The sequence below is a fragment of the Scyliorhinus torazame genome, chromosome 9, assembly GCF_047496885.1.
Source record: "Scyliorhinus torazame isolate Kashiwa2021f chromosome 9, sScyTor2.1, whole genome shotgun sequence".
Lineage (NCBI taxonomy): Eukaryota > Metazoa > Chordata > Chondrichthyes > Carcharhiniformes > Scyliorhinidae > Scyliorhinus > Scyliorhinus torazame.
In genome coordinates, this window is record NC_092715.1 from 265,205,561 (window position 1) to 265,223,007 (window position 17,447).

General features: G+C 54.7%; 1 protein-coding gene across 1 annotated transcript in view; it reads left to right on the forward strand.

The window, feature by feature from the left end:
- LOC140429881 (amyloid-beta A4 precursor protein-binding family A member 1-like) overlaps nt 1-17,447 on the forward strand; it is a 132,940-nt gene that overhangs the window by 14,267 nt on the left and 101,226 nt on the right. Inside the window, exon 2 of the mRNA XM_072517399.1 lies at nt 466-1,669. Within this exon, the coding sequence (XP_072373500.1) occupies nt 466-1,669 (1,204 nt within the window). The remainder of the gene's footprint in view (nt 1-465; nt 1,670-17,447) is intronic.

Consider the following 17,447-nt stretch of genomic DNA (forward strand, 5'->3'; position numbering starts at 1 on the left):
CATCCCGTGTGTGCGTGGGTTTCCTCCGGGTGCTCCGGTTTCCTCCCACAGCCCAATATTGGCCATGATAAATTGTCCTTAGTGTCCAAAATTGCCCTTAGTGTTGGGTGGGGTTCCTGGTTATAGGGATAGGGTGGAGGTGTTGACCTTGGGTAGGGTGCTCTTTCCAAGAGCCGGTGCAGACTCGATGGGCCGAATGGCCTCCTTCTGCACTGTAAATTCTATGAAACCACTGGCCTTAAAACTCTTTGAGATGTAGTGTGAATAGTGCTGTGTAAATGTAGGGTTTCTTTCAATCTCAACGCCCTCTTGAGGGCAGTCAGGGTTGCACAGTAAGTGCTGCTTTGCCAGTGATGCTCGCATCCCCTGAGTTAATGTATTAAGAAATGGAGGAGGCCATTTGGCCCATTATGGCTGGGATATCTCTTTGGATGTTGACTTTCATTTTTTTTTTGTGCATTCCAGAGACCGTCCCCAGAGATGCCGCCCGTGTAGGCACGCCAAACTTTGGTACTCCGACATGAACAAGCCAGAGGAAGTGGTGGAGACGGACGAGGAACCGGGGAGCGAGGGAGTGAATGAGGCGGTTGAGGCTGATCTTCAGCACTCCGAGGCGGAAGAGGAGGAGGAAGAGGAGGCTGGGCGCCGCGGCAACAGCAAGCGAGGAGCGCGGTCGCGGCCGGCGGACGAGGAGGGCACCCTGGCCAGGTCTGCCAGTACAGAAAGTGGCTTTCACAACCACACGGACAGGGCAGAAGGCGACGTGATCTGTGCACAGGGCGACCCCTACAGCTCCCAGGAGAGGCTGCAGGAGAACGAGGAGGACGAACGCTCGTACGCTGTCCACTGCCGGCCAGAGGCGGAGGAGTACACGGAGAACGCGGAGTCGGAGCACGCGGAAGTTGCCGAGAGCCGGACCCTCCCGAACGTTTTGCAATTCAACACGGTGGACCGCGAAGAGCTCATGAGCTCGGCCTACTCAGGGTACGTTTATAGCCACCATCCATTCCACCGCAGCGAGGAGGAGCAGTATGCCGAGCCCTACGATGACTACACGGTCCAAGAGCACGTTTACGAGGAGATCGGAGAGGCGCCGGAGCTGGACGGCCGGGAAACTCTCCTGTTGTACCAGCAGGAGAGGGAGGAGGCAGAGCATTACCGCAAGGAGGCCCTGGGGGCCAGGCTGCACCACTACGACGAGCGGTCGGACAACGAGTCGGACAGCCCGGAGAAGGAGGCCGAGTTTGCCCCCTACCCCCGGATGGACAGCTACGAGCAAGAGGAGGACATTGACCAGATTGTCGCTGAAGTGAAGCAGAGCATGAGTTCTCAAAGCCTCGATCAGACCTCCGAGGAGATGCCGGAGGCCGAGCAGAACTCCGAGTGTAGTGTCGCCCCCGGCAGCGGGCATGAGAGCGACGATGTCACGTCCGCGCTGAATTCCCGATCTGTGTCCTCCACGGGCTTGGGAGAGTCAGTGAGACACACCAGAGAACAAAGGGATGCCATTTCTTTAGCCATTAAGGACATCAAGGAAGCGATTGAAGAGGTAAAAACCAGAACCATACGGTCGCCTTACACTCCTGACGAACCAGCAGAGCCCATTTGGGTCATGAGGCAAGATATTAGCCCAACGGGAGAATGTGAGAACCAGATGGTGATGGAAGACGTAAGTACCTGAAATGTTTGTAAAGGTTTTATTGTGTGAACGCCCATGAGATGTTGTGTCGAGTTGTACAACGAAATGTAACATCGATATCTTTTGACAAATGGTGTCACATTTTTTATTGTCGATTGGAATTCCCCTGATTGTTCTTGATGATGAACCCAGAAGACAAGTTTGTCGAAAATCCCAACAGTGGAAATGGGGAACGTGCAAGGGCTGCTGGAGCTCGTGGGTTTGGGGCTGGAGGAGGTTCCAGAGATATGAAGGCCCGAGGCAGTGGAGGATCGGAAAACGAGCCTTCGTTTAACTTGGGACCAGTGCAGCTCAGATAGTACAAAGGAGTTGACAGCCAAGTTGCGTACAAGATCCCACAGACAACAATGTAATGATTGACCAGATATAACCTGTATTTAGTGATGTCCTTTGAGGGAGAAATAGTCAAATACAATGGGACGAACTCGCACATTCTTTTTTTTGAAATAGTGGCCTTGGGATCTTTTGCTCCTACCTGAGGAGCCAGTTAGGACCTGGGTTTAATATCTCAGGCAAAAGACAGCACCTCCAATAAAGCAGCGCTCCCCCAGTATGTTTTAGAATTGGTCATTTGGCCCATCGAGCCTGCCCCGCCATTCAATACAATTATGGTTGATCCTGGGTTTCACGTCCACTTTTCCATCCTCTCCCCATATCCCAAAATTCCCCGCGAGACCAAAACTCTGGAGGAGCCACAACCCTCTGGGATAGAGAATTCCAAATCCTCCCAGCCCTTTGAGATCTCGGCTGACCCGATTGCCAGCACAATTGCACATTCCCACCTTCCCCTGGTGACCTTTCGCTCATCTGGGAATCTACCTGGCTCTGCCTGAACAACGTTCAAGGACTCTGCTTCCGCCACTTTTTCATAGAATCATGGAATTTACAATGCCGAAGGAGGCCACTCGGCCCATCGAGTCTGCCCCGGCCCCTGGAAAGAGCACTCCACCCCATCTCCATAACCCAGTAACCCCACTCAACCTCTTTGGACACTACGGGCGGTTTAGCATGGCCAATCCACCTAACCCGCACATTTTTTGAGGAAGAGAGTTCTCGAGACTCCCCACCCTCCGAGAGAAAACACTTCTCCTCACCTCTGTCCTAAATGGCCAACCTCTTCTTTTCAAACTGTAACCTCTAGTTCTATATTCTCCTATCAGGGGGCCACATCCTTTCCACATCCACCCTGCCAGGATCCTATTGGTGGTTGGAGGTCAATCATCTCAGCTCCAGGACATCACTGCAGGGGTTCCTCAGGGTAGTGTCCTCGGCCCAACCATCTTCCGCTGCCTCATCAATGACCTTTCCCCCATCATTAGGTCAGATGTTCACTGGTGACTGCACAATGTTCAGCACCATTCGCGACAACTCGGATACTGAGGCAGCCCGAGCTTAAATGTAACCAGAACTGAACAACATTCAGGTTTAGGCTGGTATGTGGCAAGTTACATTCATGCCACACGCGTGCCAGGCAATGACCATCTCCAACAAGGGATAATTCAACCATCTTCTCTTGACATTCAATGGCATTACCATCGCTGAATCCCCCCTATCAACATACTGGGGGTTACCATTGACCAGAAACTGAACTGGACCCAGCCACATAAATACTGTGGCTACAAGAGCAGGTCAGAGGCTGGGAATCCTGCGGTGAGTAACTCACCTCCTGACCCCCTCCAAAGCCTGTCCAACGTCTACAAATCACAAGTCAGGAGTGCAATGGAATACCCTCCACTTGCCTGGATGAGTGCAGCTGCGACAACACTCAAGAAGCTCCACACCCATCCAGGACAAAGCCCATTGGCATCCCGTCCACCACTTTCAACATTCACTCCCTCCACCACCAATGCACAGGGGCAGCCATGTGTACCATCTACAAGATGCACTGCAGCAACTTCCCAAAGCTCCTACAACAACACCTTCCAAACCCACAACCACGGCCATCTAGAAGGACAAGAGCAGCAGATACCTGGGGAACCCCACCACCTGGAGGTTCCCCTCCCAAGTCACTCACCTCTCTGACTTGGAAATATATTGCCGTTCCTTCGCTGGGACAAACTCCTGGAACTGCCTCCCGAACAGCAGAGTGGGTGTACCTACACCACAGGGACTGCAGCGGCTCAAGAAGGCAGCTCACCACCGCCTTCTCAAGGGCAATTCGGGATGGGTAAGAATTGCTGCCCTAGCCAGCGACTCGCGCACCAGGTGGAAGAATGAAATAAATTGCTTGCTGCCCCCGTGTGTTCCTTTGAGAGCACACTCCGATCTTCTGAACTTCAACACTTACAAGCACAACGCCTAGGCTGACTCTCGCCGTGTGGTGCGGAGGGAAGGCTGCCCTGCTGAGATTGCCATGTGAGACATTTAACCGAGACCCAGTCCGCCTCGGGTTGCTGCCGTCCCTACATTACAACCGTGTCTAAACCTCAAAAATACTTTGTTGGCTTCATGGAGCTTTGGGTCTTGCTGGAATCATGATAGGCGCTACATAAAGGCAGCTTTCTTCTACACGCGAAGAAATCCCCACACAGGCAGCAAACAAAAGGACCTGGTAGATCAGCGAGCCCGCTTGAACTTCCTGGACAGAAACTGATCGAAGCGAGACTCGAGATAAGAGCAGCCTGAATTTTCACAATTGCTTTGGTTCCTAAACTGTGCTAGTTAACCACTAGAGCGCTGTGGATGAAAGTTCACATGAAGATCAGGCAAATACTGGTGAGGCTAGCCTGGAGGTGGCACTCTAGTGCAATTTACACCAGTGAGAGCTCACCGGTAAGTGTCTGGAGTTATATATGTCATAGATTAATTCCTGTTCGTGTCCTCCCAGTATTGTGCTTGGATAGGAGGACAGATATAATTTGATGTGGAGATGCCGGCATTGGACTGGGGTGAGCACAGTACGAAGTCTTACAACACCAGGTTAAAGTCCAACAGGTTTGTTTCGATGTCACTAGCTTTCGGAGCGCTGCTCCTTCCTCACCTGAGGAAGGAGCAGCGCTCCGAAAGCTAGTGACATCGAAACAAACCTGTTGGACTTTAACCAGATATAAATTGTGCAGAGTAAGATGCAGGTGAGATACGCTTTCAGCTCAAGACAATAATTTAACAGGCAGGTGAATGACTGTCCCAATTTAGACATGGGTGCTTTAAATTTATCAATTTATCACTTACTAAAGCTCAATGACGGGAACCTTTATCCTAACTTTTACGCAAAAGCCCAGCATATCAAAAGGCCTGCTAATGTCCCTCAACTCTGATAGATATCGGCACAACCCATGCTATAGGAAGCGAATTGATCAAATTAGAGAGGGGATTAAACCTGTGCCTGGTGGTTTATTGACGTCTCTGCTAATGTATACAGATCCTCCCCCTCCACTCTGTCTAGACCTCTCCTAATTTTATCCACCTCAAGTGACCCTTTCCTCTGATGCGAGGAAAGCAATCGCAGTCAATCCAATCTTTCTTTATCACGAAAACCCTTCATTCCCGGCAACGTCCTTGTAAATCTCCTCTCTACCCTCTCTGGAGCGATCGCGTCCTACCTATAAAGCTGTGAGCGGATCTGTACGAACTATTCTAGCTGCGACTTAACTTGTGTTCGATACAGCTCCAGCAGAATAACCTCCCTGTTCTTATTCTCTAACGCTTTGAGCAATGAAAGAATCTTGTTTCCTGCTTATCTCCCCGTTTGGCTTCTCTCCGGGGTATGCAAGCGTGCGTTCGAAGGGCACCCCCCACCCCCCCTGTTCCCTCACATTTCTCAGTTTCCTATCAATCTTTGTGCGTTCCTTTACCTCGCTCCCTCTCCCCAAATGCATGACCTCCCCCTTCTCCGGACTGAATTCCATTTGCAACTTTCCCGCTCACCTGACGGGCCCATTGATACCTTACTGCGGGGTACAGTTTCCCTCCTCGCTATCCATCATGCGGCCGATTTTCTGTATCGTCGGAAGGCTTCTTAATCACGTCCCCGACATTTTAGCTTAATTCGTTGGCAACAACTATAACCAGCTAGGGCCCCCAAGTACTGAGATCGGGCAGGGGGGGGTGGGATCCTGTGTCATTATTTGCTGCTAATAAAATTATTACGATTTAAGCTTTAGAAGCAGACTCTTTCTATCAGAACAGTTGCCCTAATTTTGAAGATTATTGGAGAGTATTTGACTGCTGTAGGTGTGAGAGGGATTTCCGGATACGTATTAAGCATCTGCCTGATCGAGGCTTCATAAATCAGCTTTGTACAAACCATCTGTTAAGTGAAGAGTAAATCTATTTGGCATGGGGATAATATGATCAGCAAATGACTTTTGCCTCTGTCCAAAAGAGAACTGGGACATGTTTTAGAACGTTTTTTCTCAATTCATTCTTAAGATACAGGCCCATCTTTAGATGCCCTCGAGAAGATGGAGGTGCAGGCATTATCTCTGGCCTTCCACACCGTGGATATTCTGGGGATTGTGGCCCTGAATCTCTACTATCGGGAGCACACTGGGCCGAGCTTTATTGTGGGAGTGGGGCTCCGATATCAGCCCGTGAAAGTGGGACCGAGCGCATGCTTGCCGCGTATGCCACAGCGTCAGCCATCTTACCACATGGTCACCCCTGGGCTGGCTGTCCAATGAAGGATTGCTGACGGTGGGGCTGGCCCAGTCACAGGGCTGACATTGCTGCTGGCCCAGTCGCAGAGCTGACAGTAAAGGTTGACGTCAAAGGCATCGACACCTGTCATGAAGGGCGTTCAAAGAAGGAGCATGAGGAATAGAAGGTGGAGGAAGCCATCTGATTTGCAACCCCTTCGTATATGACATAGGATCCAGAGCATAGAAACAGGCCATTCTGCCCAACTACCCAGTGTTGGATTTTATGCTCGACCTGTGTCTCCTCGCTTCACATAACTCTTATCAGCATCACCTTCTCCTCTTTCCCCCATGTGCATTTATATGGCCTTCCCATGAAAGCAATGTACAGATCGTCTGGTGGGATGGCCCCTTGATAACCTCAACCTTAGCCAAGGTGTGGTGTTTTTCAACGTGTAGTCACTGTTGTAATGTAGCAACAGCAGCTATCAGTGTGTACACAGCAAGATCCCACACGCAAGCAGTGTGATAATCCCCAGATAATCTGTTTTATTTGTGTGTGTGCTGTTGATTGAAGGATTAATATTGACCAGGATACCAGGGGGAACTACACTGCTCCTCTTCATTCACCTAAGAGACTCAGTATAAAGTCGCATCTAAGATGGCCACCCATAACAGTGAGGCACTCCCCCAGTACTGACCCACTGACAGTGCAGCACTCCCTCAGTACTGACCCTCTGACAGTCCGGCACTCCCCCAGTACTGACCCACTGACAATGCAGCACTCCCTCAGTACTGATCCTCTCACAGTGCGGCACTCCCTCAGTACTGACCCTCTGACAGTGCAGCACTCCCTCAGTACTGACCCTCTGACAGTGCAGCACCCCTTCAGTACTGACCCTCTGACAGTGCAGCGCTCCCTCAGTACTGACCCTCTGACAGTGCGGCACTCCCTCAGTACTGACCCTCTGACAGTGCGGCACTCCTTCAGTACTGACCCTCTGTCAGTGCGGCACTCCCTCAGTATTAACCCAATGACAGTGCAGCACTCCCTCAGTACTGACACTCCGACAGTGCTGCACTCCCTCAGTACTGACCCTCTGACAGTGCAGCACTCCCTCAGTACTGACCCTCTGACAGTCCGGCACTCCCCCAGTACTGACCCACTGACAATGCAGCACTCCCTCAGTACTGACCCTCTCACAGTGCGACACTCTCTCAGTACTGACCCTCTGACAGTGCAGCACTCCCACAGTACTGACCCTCTGACAGTGCAGCACTCCCTCAGTACTGACCCTCTGACAGTGCACCACTCCCTCAGTACTGACCCTCTGACAGTGCAGCGCTCCCTCAGTACATCCCTCTGACAGTGCGGCACTCCCTCAGTACTGACCCTCTGACAGTGCGGCACTCCTTCAGTACTGACCCTCTGTCAGTGCGGCACTCCCTCAGTACTAACCCAATGACAGTGCAGCACTCCCTCAGTACTGACACTCCGACAGTGCTGCTCTCCCTCAGTACTGACCCTCTGACAGGGCAGCACTCCCTCAGTACTGACCCTCTGACAGTGCAGCACTCCCTCAGTACTGACCCTCTGACAGTGCAGCGCTCCCTCAGTACTAACCCAATGATAGTGCAGCACTCCCTCAGTACTGACACTCTGACAGTGCTGCACTCCCTCAGTACTGACCCTCTGACAGTGCAGCACCCCTTCAGTACTGACCCTCTGACAGTGCAGCGCTCCCTCAGTACTGACCCTCTGACAGTGCGGCACTCCCTCAGTACTGACCCTCTGACAGTGCGGCACTCCTTCAGTACTGACCCTCTGTCAGTGCGGCACTCCCTCAGTATTAACCCAATGACAGTGCAGCACTCCCTCAGTACTGACACTCCGACAGTGCTGCACTCCCTCAGTACTGACCCTCTGACAGTGCAGCACTCCCTCAGTACTGACCCTCTGACAGTCCGGCACTCCCCCAGTACTGACCCACTGACAATGCAGCACTCCCTCAGTACTGACCCTCTCACAGTGCGGCACTCTCTCAGTACTGACCCTCTGACAGTGCGGCACTCCCACAGTACTGACCCTCTGACAGTGCAGCACTCCCTCAGTACTGACCCTCTGACAGTGCAGCACTCCCTCAGTACTGACCCTCTGACAGTGCAGCGCTCCCTCAGTACATCCCTCTGACAGTGCGGCACTCCCTCAGTACTGACCCTCTGACAGTGCGGCACTCCTTCAGTACTGACCCTCTGTCAGTGCGGCACTCCCTCAGTACTAACCCAATGACAGTGCAGCACTCCCTCAGTACTGACACTCCGACAGTGCTGCTCTCCCTCAGTACTGACCCTCTGACAGTGCAGCACTCCCTCAGTACTGACCCTCTGACAGTGCAGCACTCCCTCAGTACTGACCCTCTGACAGTGCAGCGCTCCCTCAGTACTAACCCAATGATAGTGCAGCACTCCCTCAGTACTGACACTCTGACAGTGCTGCACTCCCTCAGTACTGACCCTCTGACAGTGCAGCACTCCCTCAGTACTGACCCTCTGACAGTGCAGCACTCCCTCAGTACTGACCCTCTGACAGTGCAGCGCTCCCTCAGTACTGACCTTCTGACAGTGCGGCACTCCCTCAGTACTGACCCTTTGACAATGCAGCTCTCCCTCAGTACTGACCCTCTGACAGTGCAGCACTCCCTCAGTACTGACCCTCTGACAGTGCGGCACTCCCTCAGTACTGACTCTCTGACAGTGCTGCACTCCCTCAGTACTGACCCTCTGACAGTGCAGCACTCCCTCAGTACTGACACTCTGACAGTGCAGCACTCCCTCAGTACTGACTGTCTGACAGTGCGGCACTCCCTCAGTACTGACCCTCTGACAGTGCGGCACTCCTTCAGTACTGACCCTCTGTCAGTGCGGCACTCCCTCAGTACTTACCCAATGACAGTGCAGCACTCCCCCAGTACTGACACTCCGACAGTGCTGCTCTCCCTCAGTACTGACCCTCTGACAGTGCAGCACTCCCTCAGTACTGACCCTCTGACAGTGCAGCACTCCCTCAGTACTGACCCTCTGACAGTGCAGCGCTCCCTCAGTACTGACCCTCTGACAGTGCGGCACTCCCTCAGTACTAACCCAATGATAGTGCAGCACTCCCTCAGTACTGACACTGACAGTGCTGCACTCCCTCAGTACTGACCCTCTGACAGTGCAGCACTCCCACAGTACTGACCCTCTGTCAGTGCGGCACTCCCTCAGTATTAACCCAATGACAGTGCAGCACTCCCTCAGTACTGACACTCCGACAGTGCTGCACTCCCTCAGTACTGACCCTCTGACAGTGCAGCACTCCCTCAGTACTGACCCTCTGACAGTCCGGCACTCCCCCAGTACTGACCCACTGACAATGCAGCACTCCCTCAGTACTGACCCTCTCACAGTGCGGCATTCTCTCAGTACTGACCCTCTGACAGTGCAGCACTCCCACAGTACTGACCCTCTGACAGTGCAGCACTCCCTCAGTACTGACCCTCTGACAGTGCAGCACTCCCTCAGTACTGACCCTCTGACAGTGCAGCGCTCCCTCAGTACATCCCTCTGACAGTGCGGCACTCCCTCAGTACTGACCCTCTGACAGTGCGGCACTCCTTCAGTACTGACCCTCTGTCAGTGCGGCACTCCCTCAGTACTGACCCTCTGACAGTGCGGCACTCCCTCAGTACTGACCCTCTGACAGTGCAGCGCTCCCTCAGTACTAACCCAATGACAGTGCAGCACTCCCTCAGTACTGACACTCCGACAGTGCTGCTCTCCCTCAGTACTGACCCTCTGACAGTGCAGCACTCCCTCAGTACTGACCCTCTGACAGTGCAGCACTCCCTCAGTACTGACCCTCTGACAGTGCAGCACTCCCTCAGTACTGACCCTCTGACAGTGCAGCGCTCCCTCAGTACTGACTCTCTGACAGTGCAGCACTCCCTCAGTACTGACCTTCTGACAGTGCGGCACTCCCTCAGTACTGACCCTCTGACAATGCAGCTCTCCCTCAGTACTGACCCTCTGACAGTGCAGCACTCCCTCAGTACTGACCCTCTGACAGTGCGGCACTCCCTCAGTACTGACTCTCTGACAGTGCTGCATTCCCTCAGTACTGACCCTCTGACAGTGCAGCACTCCCTCAGTACTGACACTCTGACAGTGCAGCACTCCCTCAGTACTGACTGTCTGACAGTGCGGCACTCCCTCAGTACTGACCCTCTGACAGTGCGGCACTCCTTCAGTACTGACCCTCTGTCAGTGCGGCACTCCCTCAGTACTTACCCAATGACAGTGCAGCACTCCCCCAGTACTGACACTCCGACAGTGCTGCTCTCCCTCAGCACTGACCCTCTGACAGTGCGGCACTCCCTCAGTACTGACCCTCTGACAGTGCGGCACTCCCTCAGTACTGCCCCTCTGACAGTGCAGGACTCCCTCAGTACTGACCCTCTGACAGTGCGGCACTCCCTCAGTACTAACCCAATGATAGTGCAGCACTCGCACAGTACTGACACTGACAGTGCTGCACTCCCTCAGTACTGACCCTCTGACAGTGCAGCACTCCTTCAGTACTGACCCTCTGACACTGCAGCACTCCCTCAGTACTGACCCTCTGACACTGCAGCACTCCCTCAGTACTGACCCTCTGACAGTGCAGCGCTCCCTCAGTACTGACCTTCTGACAGTGCGGCACTCCCTCAGTACTGACCCTTTGACAATGCAGCTCTCCCTCAGTACTGACCCTCTGACAGTGCAGCACTCCCTCAGTACTGACCCTCTGACAGTGCGGCACTCCCTCAGTACTGACTCTCTGACAGTGCAGCGCTCCCTCAGTACTGACCCTCTGACAGTGCGGCACTCCCTCAGTACTGACCCTCTGACAGTGCGGCACTCCCTCAGTACTGACCCTCTGTCAGTGCGGCACTCCCTCAGTACTAACCCAATGACAGTGCAGCACTCCCTCAGTACTGACACTCCGACAGTGCTGCACTCCCTCAGTACTGACCCTCTGACAGTGCAGCACTCCCTCAGTACTGACCCTCTGACAGTCCGGCACTCCCCCAGTACTGACCCACTGACAATGCAGCACTCCCTCAGTACTGACCCTCTGACAGTGCAGCACTCCCTCAGTACTGACTCTCTGACAGTGCAGCGCTGCCTCAGTGCTGACCCTCTGACAGTGCGGCACTCCCTCAGTACTGACCCTCTGACAGTGCGTCACTCGTTCAGTACTGACCCTCTGTCAGTGCGGCACTCCCTCAGTACTTACCCAATGACAGTGCAGCACTCCCCCAGTACTGACACTCCGACAGTGCTGCTCTCCCTCAGTACTGACCCTCTGACAGTGCAGCACTCCCTCAGTACTGACCCTCTGACAGTGCAGCGCTCCCTCAGTACTGACCCTCTGACAGTGCGGCACTCCCTCAGTACTAACCCAATGATAGTGCAGCACTCCCTCAGTACTGACACTCTGACAGTGCTGCACTCCCTCAGTACTGACCCTCTGACAGTGCAGCACTCCCTCAGTACTGACCCTCTGACAGTGCAGCACTCCCTCAGTACTGACCCTCTGACAGTGCAGCGCTCCCTCAGTACTGACCTTCTGACAGTGCGGCACTCCCTCAGTACTGACCCTCTGACAATGCAGCTCTCCCTCAGTACTGACCCTCTGACAGTGCAGCACTCCCTCAGTACTGACTCTCTGACAGTGCTGCACTCCCTCTGTACTGACCCTCTGACAGTGCAGCACTCCCTCAGTACTGACACTCTGACAGTGCAGCACTCCCTCAGTACTGACTGTCTGACAGTGCAGCACTCCCTCAGTACTGACTCTCTGACAGTGCAGCGCTGCCTCAGTACTGACCCCCTGACAGTGCGGCACTCCCTCAGTACTGACCCTCTGACAGTGTGGCACTCCTTCAGTACTGACCCTCTGTCAGTGCGGCACTCCCTCAGTACTAACCCAATGACAGTGCAGCACTCCCTCAGTACTGACACTCCGACAGTGCTGCTCTCCCTCAGTACTGACCTTCTGACAGTGCGGCACTCCCTCAGTACTGACCCTTTGACAATGCTGCTCTCCCTGAGTACTGACCCTCTGACAGTGCAGCACTCCCTCAGTACTGACTCTCTGACAGTGCTGCACTCCCTCTGTACTGACCCTCTGACAGTGCAGCACTCCCTCAGTACTGACTGTCTGACAGTGCAGCGCTCCCTCAGTACTGACCCTCTGAAAGTGCGGCGCTCCCTCAGTACTGACCCTCTGACAGTGCGGCACTCCCTCAGTACTGACCCTCTGACAGTGCGGCACTCCCTCAGTACTGACCCTTTGACAATGCAGCTCTCCCTCATTACTGACCCTCTGACAGTACGGCACTCCCTCAGTACTGACCCTCTGACAGTGCAGCACTCCCACAGTACTGACCCTCTGACAGTGCAGCGCTCCCTCAGTACTCACCCTCTGACAGTGCGGCACTCCCTCAGTACTGACCCTTTGACAATGCAGCTCTCCCTCAGTACTGACCCTCTGACAGTGCAGCACTCCCACAGTACTGACCCTCTGACAGTGCAGCGCTCCCTCAGTACTCACCCTCTGACAGTACGGCACTCCCTCAGTACTGACCTTCTGACAGTGCAGCACTCCCACAGTACTGACCCTCTGACAGTGCAGCACTCCCTCAGTACTGACCCTCTGACAGTGCAGCGCTCCCTCAGTACTGACCCTCTGACAGTGCGGCACTCCCTCAGTACTGACCCTCTGACAGTGCGGCACTCCCTCAGTACTGACCCTCAGCACTCCCTCAGTACTGACCCTCTGACAGTGCGGCACTTCCTCAGTACAGACCCTCTGACAGTGCAGCACTCCCTAAGTACTGACCCTCTGACAGTGCAGCGCTCCCTTAGTACTGACCCTCTGACAGAGCAGCACTCCCTCAGTACTGACCCTCTGACAGTGCAGCACTCCCTCAGTACTGACCCTCTGACAGTGCAGCACTCCCTCAGTACTGAGCCTCTGACAGTGCAGCACTCCCTCAGTACTGACTCTCTGACAGTGCAGCGCTGCCTCAGTACTGACCCTCTGACAGTGCGGCACTCCCTCAGTACTGACCCTCTGACAGTGCGGCACTCCTTCAGTACTGACCCTCTGTCAGTGCGGCACTCCCTCAGTACTAACCCAATGACAGTGCAGCACTCCCTCAGTACTGACACTCCGACAGTGCTGCTCTCCCTCAGTACTGACCCTCTGACAGTGCAGCACTCCCTCAGTACTGACCCTCTGACAGTGCAGCACTCCCTCAGTACTGACCCTCTGACAGTGCAGCGCTCCCTCAGTACTGACCCTCTGACAGTGCGGCACTCCCTCAGTACTAACCCAATGATAGTGCAGCACTCCCTCAGTACTGACACTCTGACAGTGCTGCACTCCCTCAGTACTGACCCTCTGACAGTGCAGCACTCCCTCAGTACTGACCCTCTGACAGTCCGGCACTACCCCAGTACTGACCCACTGACAATGCAGCACTCCCACAGTACTGACCCTCTGACAGTGCAGCACTCCCTCAGTACTGACCCTCTGACAGTGCAGCACTCCCTCAGTACTGACTCTCTGACAGTGCAGCGCTGCCTCAGTACTGACCCTCTGACAGTGCGGCACTCCCTCAGTACTGACCCTCTGACAGTGCGGCACTCGTTCAGTACTGACCCTCTGTCAGTGCGGCACTCCCTCAGTACTAACCCAATGACAGTGCAGCACTCCCTCAGTACTGACACTCCGACAGTGCTGCTCTCCCTCAGTACTGACCCTCTGACAGTGCAGCACTCCCTCAGTACTGACCCTCTGACAGTGCAGCGCTCCCTCAGTACTGACCTTCTGACAGTGCGGCACTCCCTCAGTACTGACCCTTTGACAATGCAGCTCTCCCTCAGTACTGACCCTCTGACAGTGCAGCACTCCCTCAGTACTGACTCTCTGACAGTGCTGCACTCCCTCTGTACTGACCCTCTGACAGTGCAGCACTCCCTCAGTACTGACTGTCTGACAGTGCAGCACTCCCTCAGTACTGACTCTCTGACAGTGCAGCGCTGCCTCAGTACTGACCCTCTGACAGTGCGGCACTCCTTCAGTACTGACCCTCTGTCAGTGCGGCACTCCCTCAGTACTAACCCAATGACAGTGCAGCACTCCCTCAGTACTGACACTCCGACAGTGCTGCTCTCCCTCAGTACTGACCTTCTGACAGTGCGGCACTCCCTCAGTACTGACCCTTTGACAATGCAGCTCTCCCTCAGTACTGACCCTCTGACAGTGCAGCACTCCCTCAGTACTGACTGTCTGACAGTGCAGCGCTCCCTCAGTACTGACCCTCTGAAAGTGCGGCGCTCCCTCAGTACTGACCCTCTGACAGTGCGGCACTCCCTCAGTACTGACCCTCTGACAGTGCGGCGCTCCCTCAGTACTGACCCTTTGACAATGCAGCTCTCCCTCATTACTGACCCTCTGACAGTACGGCACTCTCTCAGTACTGACCCTCTGACAGTGCAGCACTCCCACAGTACTGACCCTCTGACAGTGCAGCGCTCCCTCAGTACTCACCCTCTGAAAGTGCGGCACTCCCTCAGTACTGACCCTTTGACAATGCAGCTCTCCCTCAGTACTGACCCTCTGACAGTGCAGCACTCCCACAGTACTGAACCTCTGACAGTGCAACGCTCCCTCAGTACTCACCCTCTGACAGTACGGCACTCCCTCAGTACTGACCTTCTGACAGTGCAGCACTCCCACAGTACTGACCCTCTGACAGTGCAGCACTCCCTCAGTACTGACCCTCTGACAGTGCAGCGCTCCCTCAGTACTGACCCTCTGACAGTGCGGCACTCCCTCAGTACTGACCCTCTGACAGTGCGGCACTCCCTCAGTACTGACCCTCAGCACTCCCTCAGTACTGACCCTCTGACAGTGCAGCACTTCCTCAGGACTGACCCTCTGACAGTGCGGCACTTCCTCAGTACAGACCCTCTGACAGTGCAGCACTCCCTCAGTACTGACCCTCTGACAGTGCAGCGCTCCCTTAGTACTGACCCTCTGACAGTGCAGCACTCCCTCAGTACTGACCCTCTGACAGTGCAGCACTCCCTCAGTACTGACCCTCTGACAGTGCAGCACTCCCTCAGTACTGACCCTCTGACAGTGCAGCACTCCCTCAGTACTGACTCTCTGACAGTGCAGCGCTGCTTCAGTACTGACCCTCTGACAGTGCGGCACTCCCTCAGTACTGACCCTCTGACAGTGCGGCACTCCTTCAGTACTGACCCTCTGTCAGTGCGGCACTCCCTCAGTACTAACCCAATGACAGTGCAGCACTCCCTCAGTACTGACACTCCGACAGTGCTGCTCTCCCTCAGTACTGACCCTCTGACAGTGCAGCACTCCCTCAGTACTGACCCTCTGACAGTGCAGCACTCCCTCAGTACTGACCCTCTGACAGTGCAGCGCTCCCTCAGTACTGACCCTCTGACAGTGCGGCACTCCCTCAGTACTAACCCAATGATAGTGCAGCACTCCCTCAGTACTGACACTCTGACAGTGCTGCACTCCCTCAGTACTGACCCTCTGACAGTGCAGCACTCCCTCAGTACTGACCCTCTGACAGTGCAGCACTCCCTCAGTACTGACCCTCTGACAGTGCAGCGCTCCCTCAGTACTGACCTTCTGACAGTGCGGCACTCCCTCAGTACTGACCCTTTGACAATGCAGCTCTCCCTCAGTACTGACCCTCTGACAGTGCAGCACCCCTCAGTACTGACTCTCTGACAGTGCTGCACTCCCTCTGTACTGACCCTCTGACAGTGCAGCACTCCCTCAGTACTGACACTCTGACAGTGCAGCACTCCCTCAGTACTGACTGTCTGACAGTGCGGCACTCCCTCAGTACTGACACTCCAACAGTGCAGCACTCCCTCAGTACTGACCCTCTGACAGTGCAGCACTCCCTCAGTACTGACCCTCTGACAGTGCAGCACTCCCTCAGTACTGACTCTCTGACAGTGCAGCGCTGCCTCAGTACTGACCCTCTGACAGTGCGGCACTCCCTCAGTACTGACCCTCTGACAGTGCGGCACTCCTTCAGTACTGACCCTCTGTCAGTGCGGCACTCCCTCAGTACTAACCCAATGACAGTGCAGCACTCCCTCAGTACTGACACTCCGACAGTGCTGCTCTCTATCAGTACTGACCTTCTGACAGTGCGGCACTCCCTCAGTACTGACCCTTTGACAATGCAGCTCTCCCTCAGTACTGACCCTCTGACAGTGCAGCACTCCCTCAGTACTGACTCTCTGACAGTGCTGCACTCCCTCTGTACTGACCCTCTGACAGTGCAGCACTCCCTCAGTACTGACACTCTGACAGTGCAGCACTCCCTCAGTACTGACTGTCTGACAGTGCAGCGCTCCCTCAGTACTGACCCTCTGAAAGTGCGGCGCTCCCTCAGTACTGACCCTCTGACAGTGCGGCACTCCCTCAGTACTGACCCTCTGACAGTGCGGCACTCCCTCAGTACTGACCCTTTGACAATGCAGCTCTCCCTCATTACTGACCCTCTGACAGTACGGCACTCCCTCAGTACTGACCCTCTGACAGTGCAGCACTCCCACAGTACTGACCCTCTGACAGTGCAGCGCTCCCTCAGTACTCACCCTCTGACAGTGCGGCACTCCCTCAGTACTGACCCTTTGACAATGCAGCTCTCCCTCAGTACTGACCCTCTGACAGTGCAGCACTCCCACAGTACTGACCCTCTGACAGTGCAGCGCTCCCTCAGTACTCACCCTCTGACAGTACGGCACTCCCTCAGTACTGACCTTCTGACAGTGCAGCACTCCCACAGTACTGACCCTCTGACAGTGCAGCACTCCCTCAGTACTGACCCTCTGACAGTGCAGCACTCCCTCAGTACTGACCCTCTGACAGTGCAACGCTCCCTCAGTACTGACCCTCTGACAGTGCGGCACTCCCTCAGTACTGACCCTCTGACAGTGCAGCGCTCCCTCAGTACTGACCCTCTGACAGTGCGGCACTCCCTCAGTACTGACCCTCTGACAGTGCGGCACTCCCTCAGTACTGACCC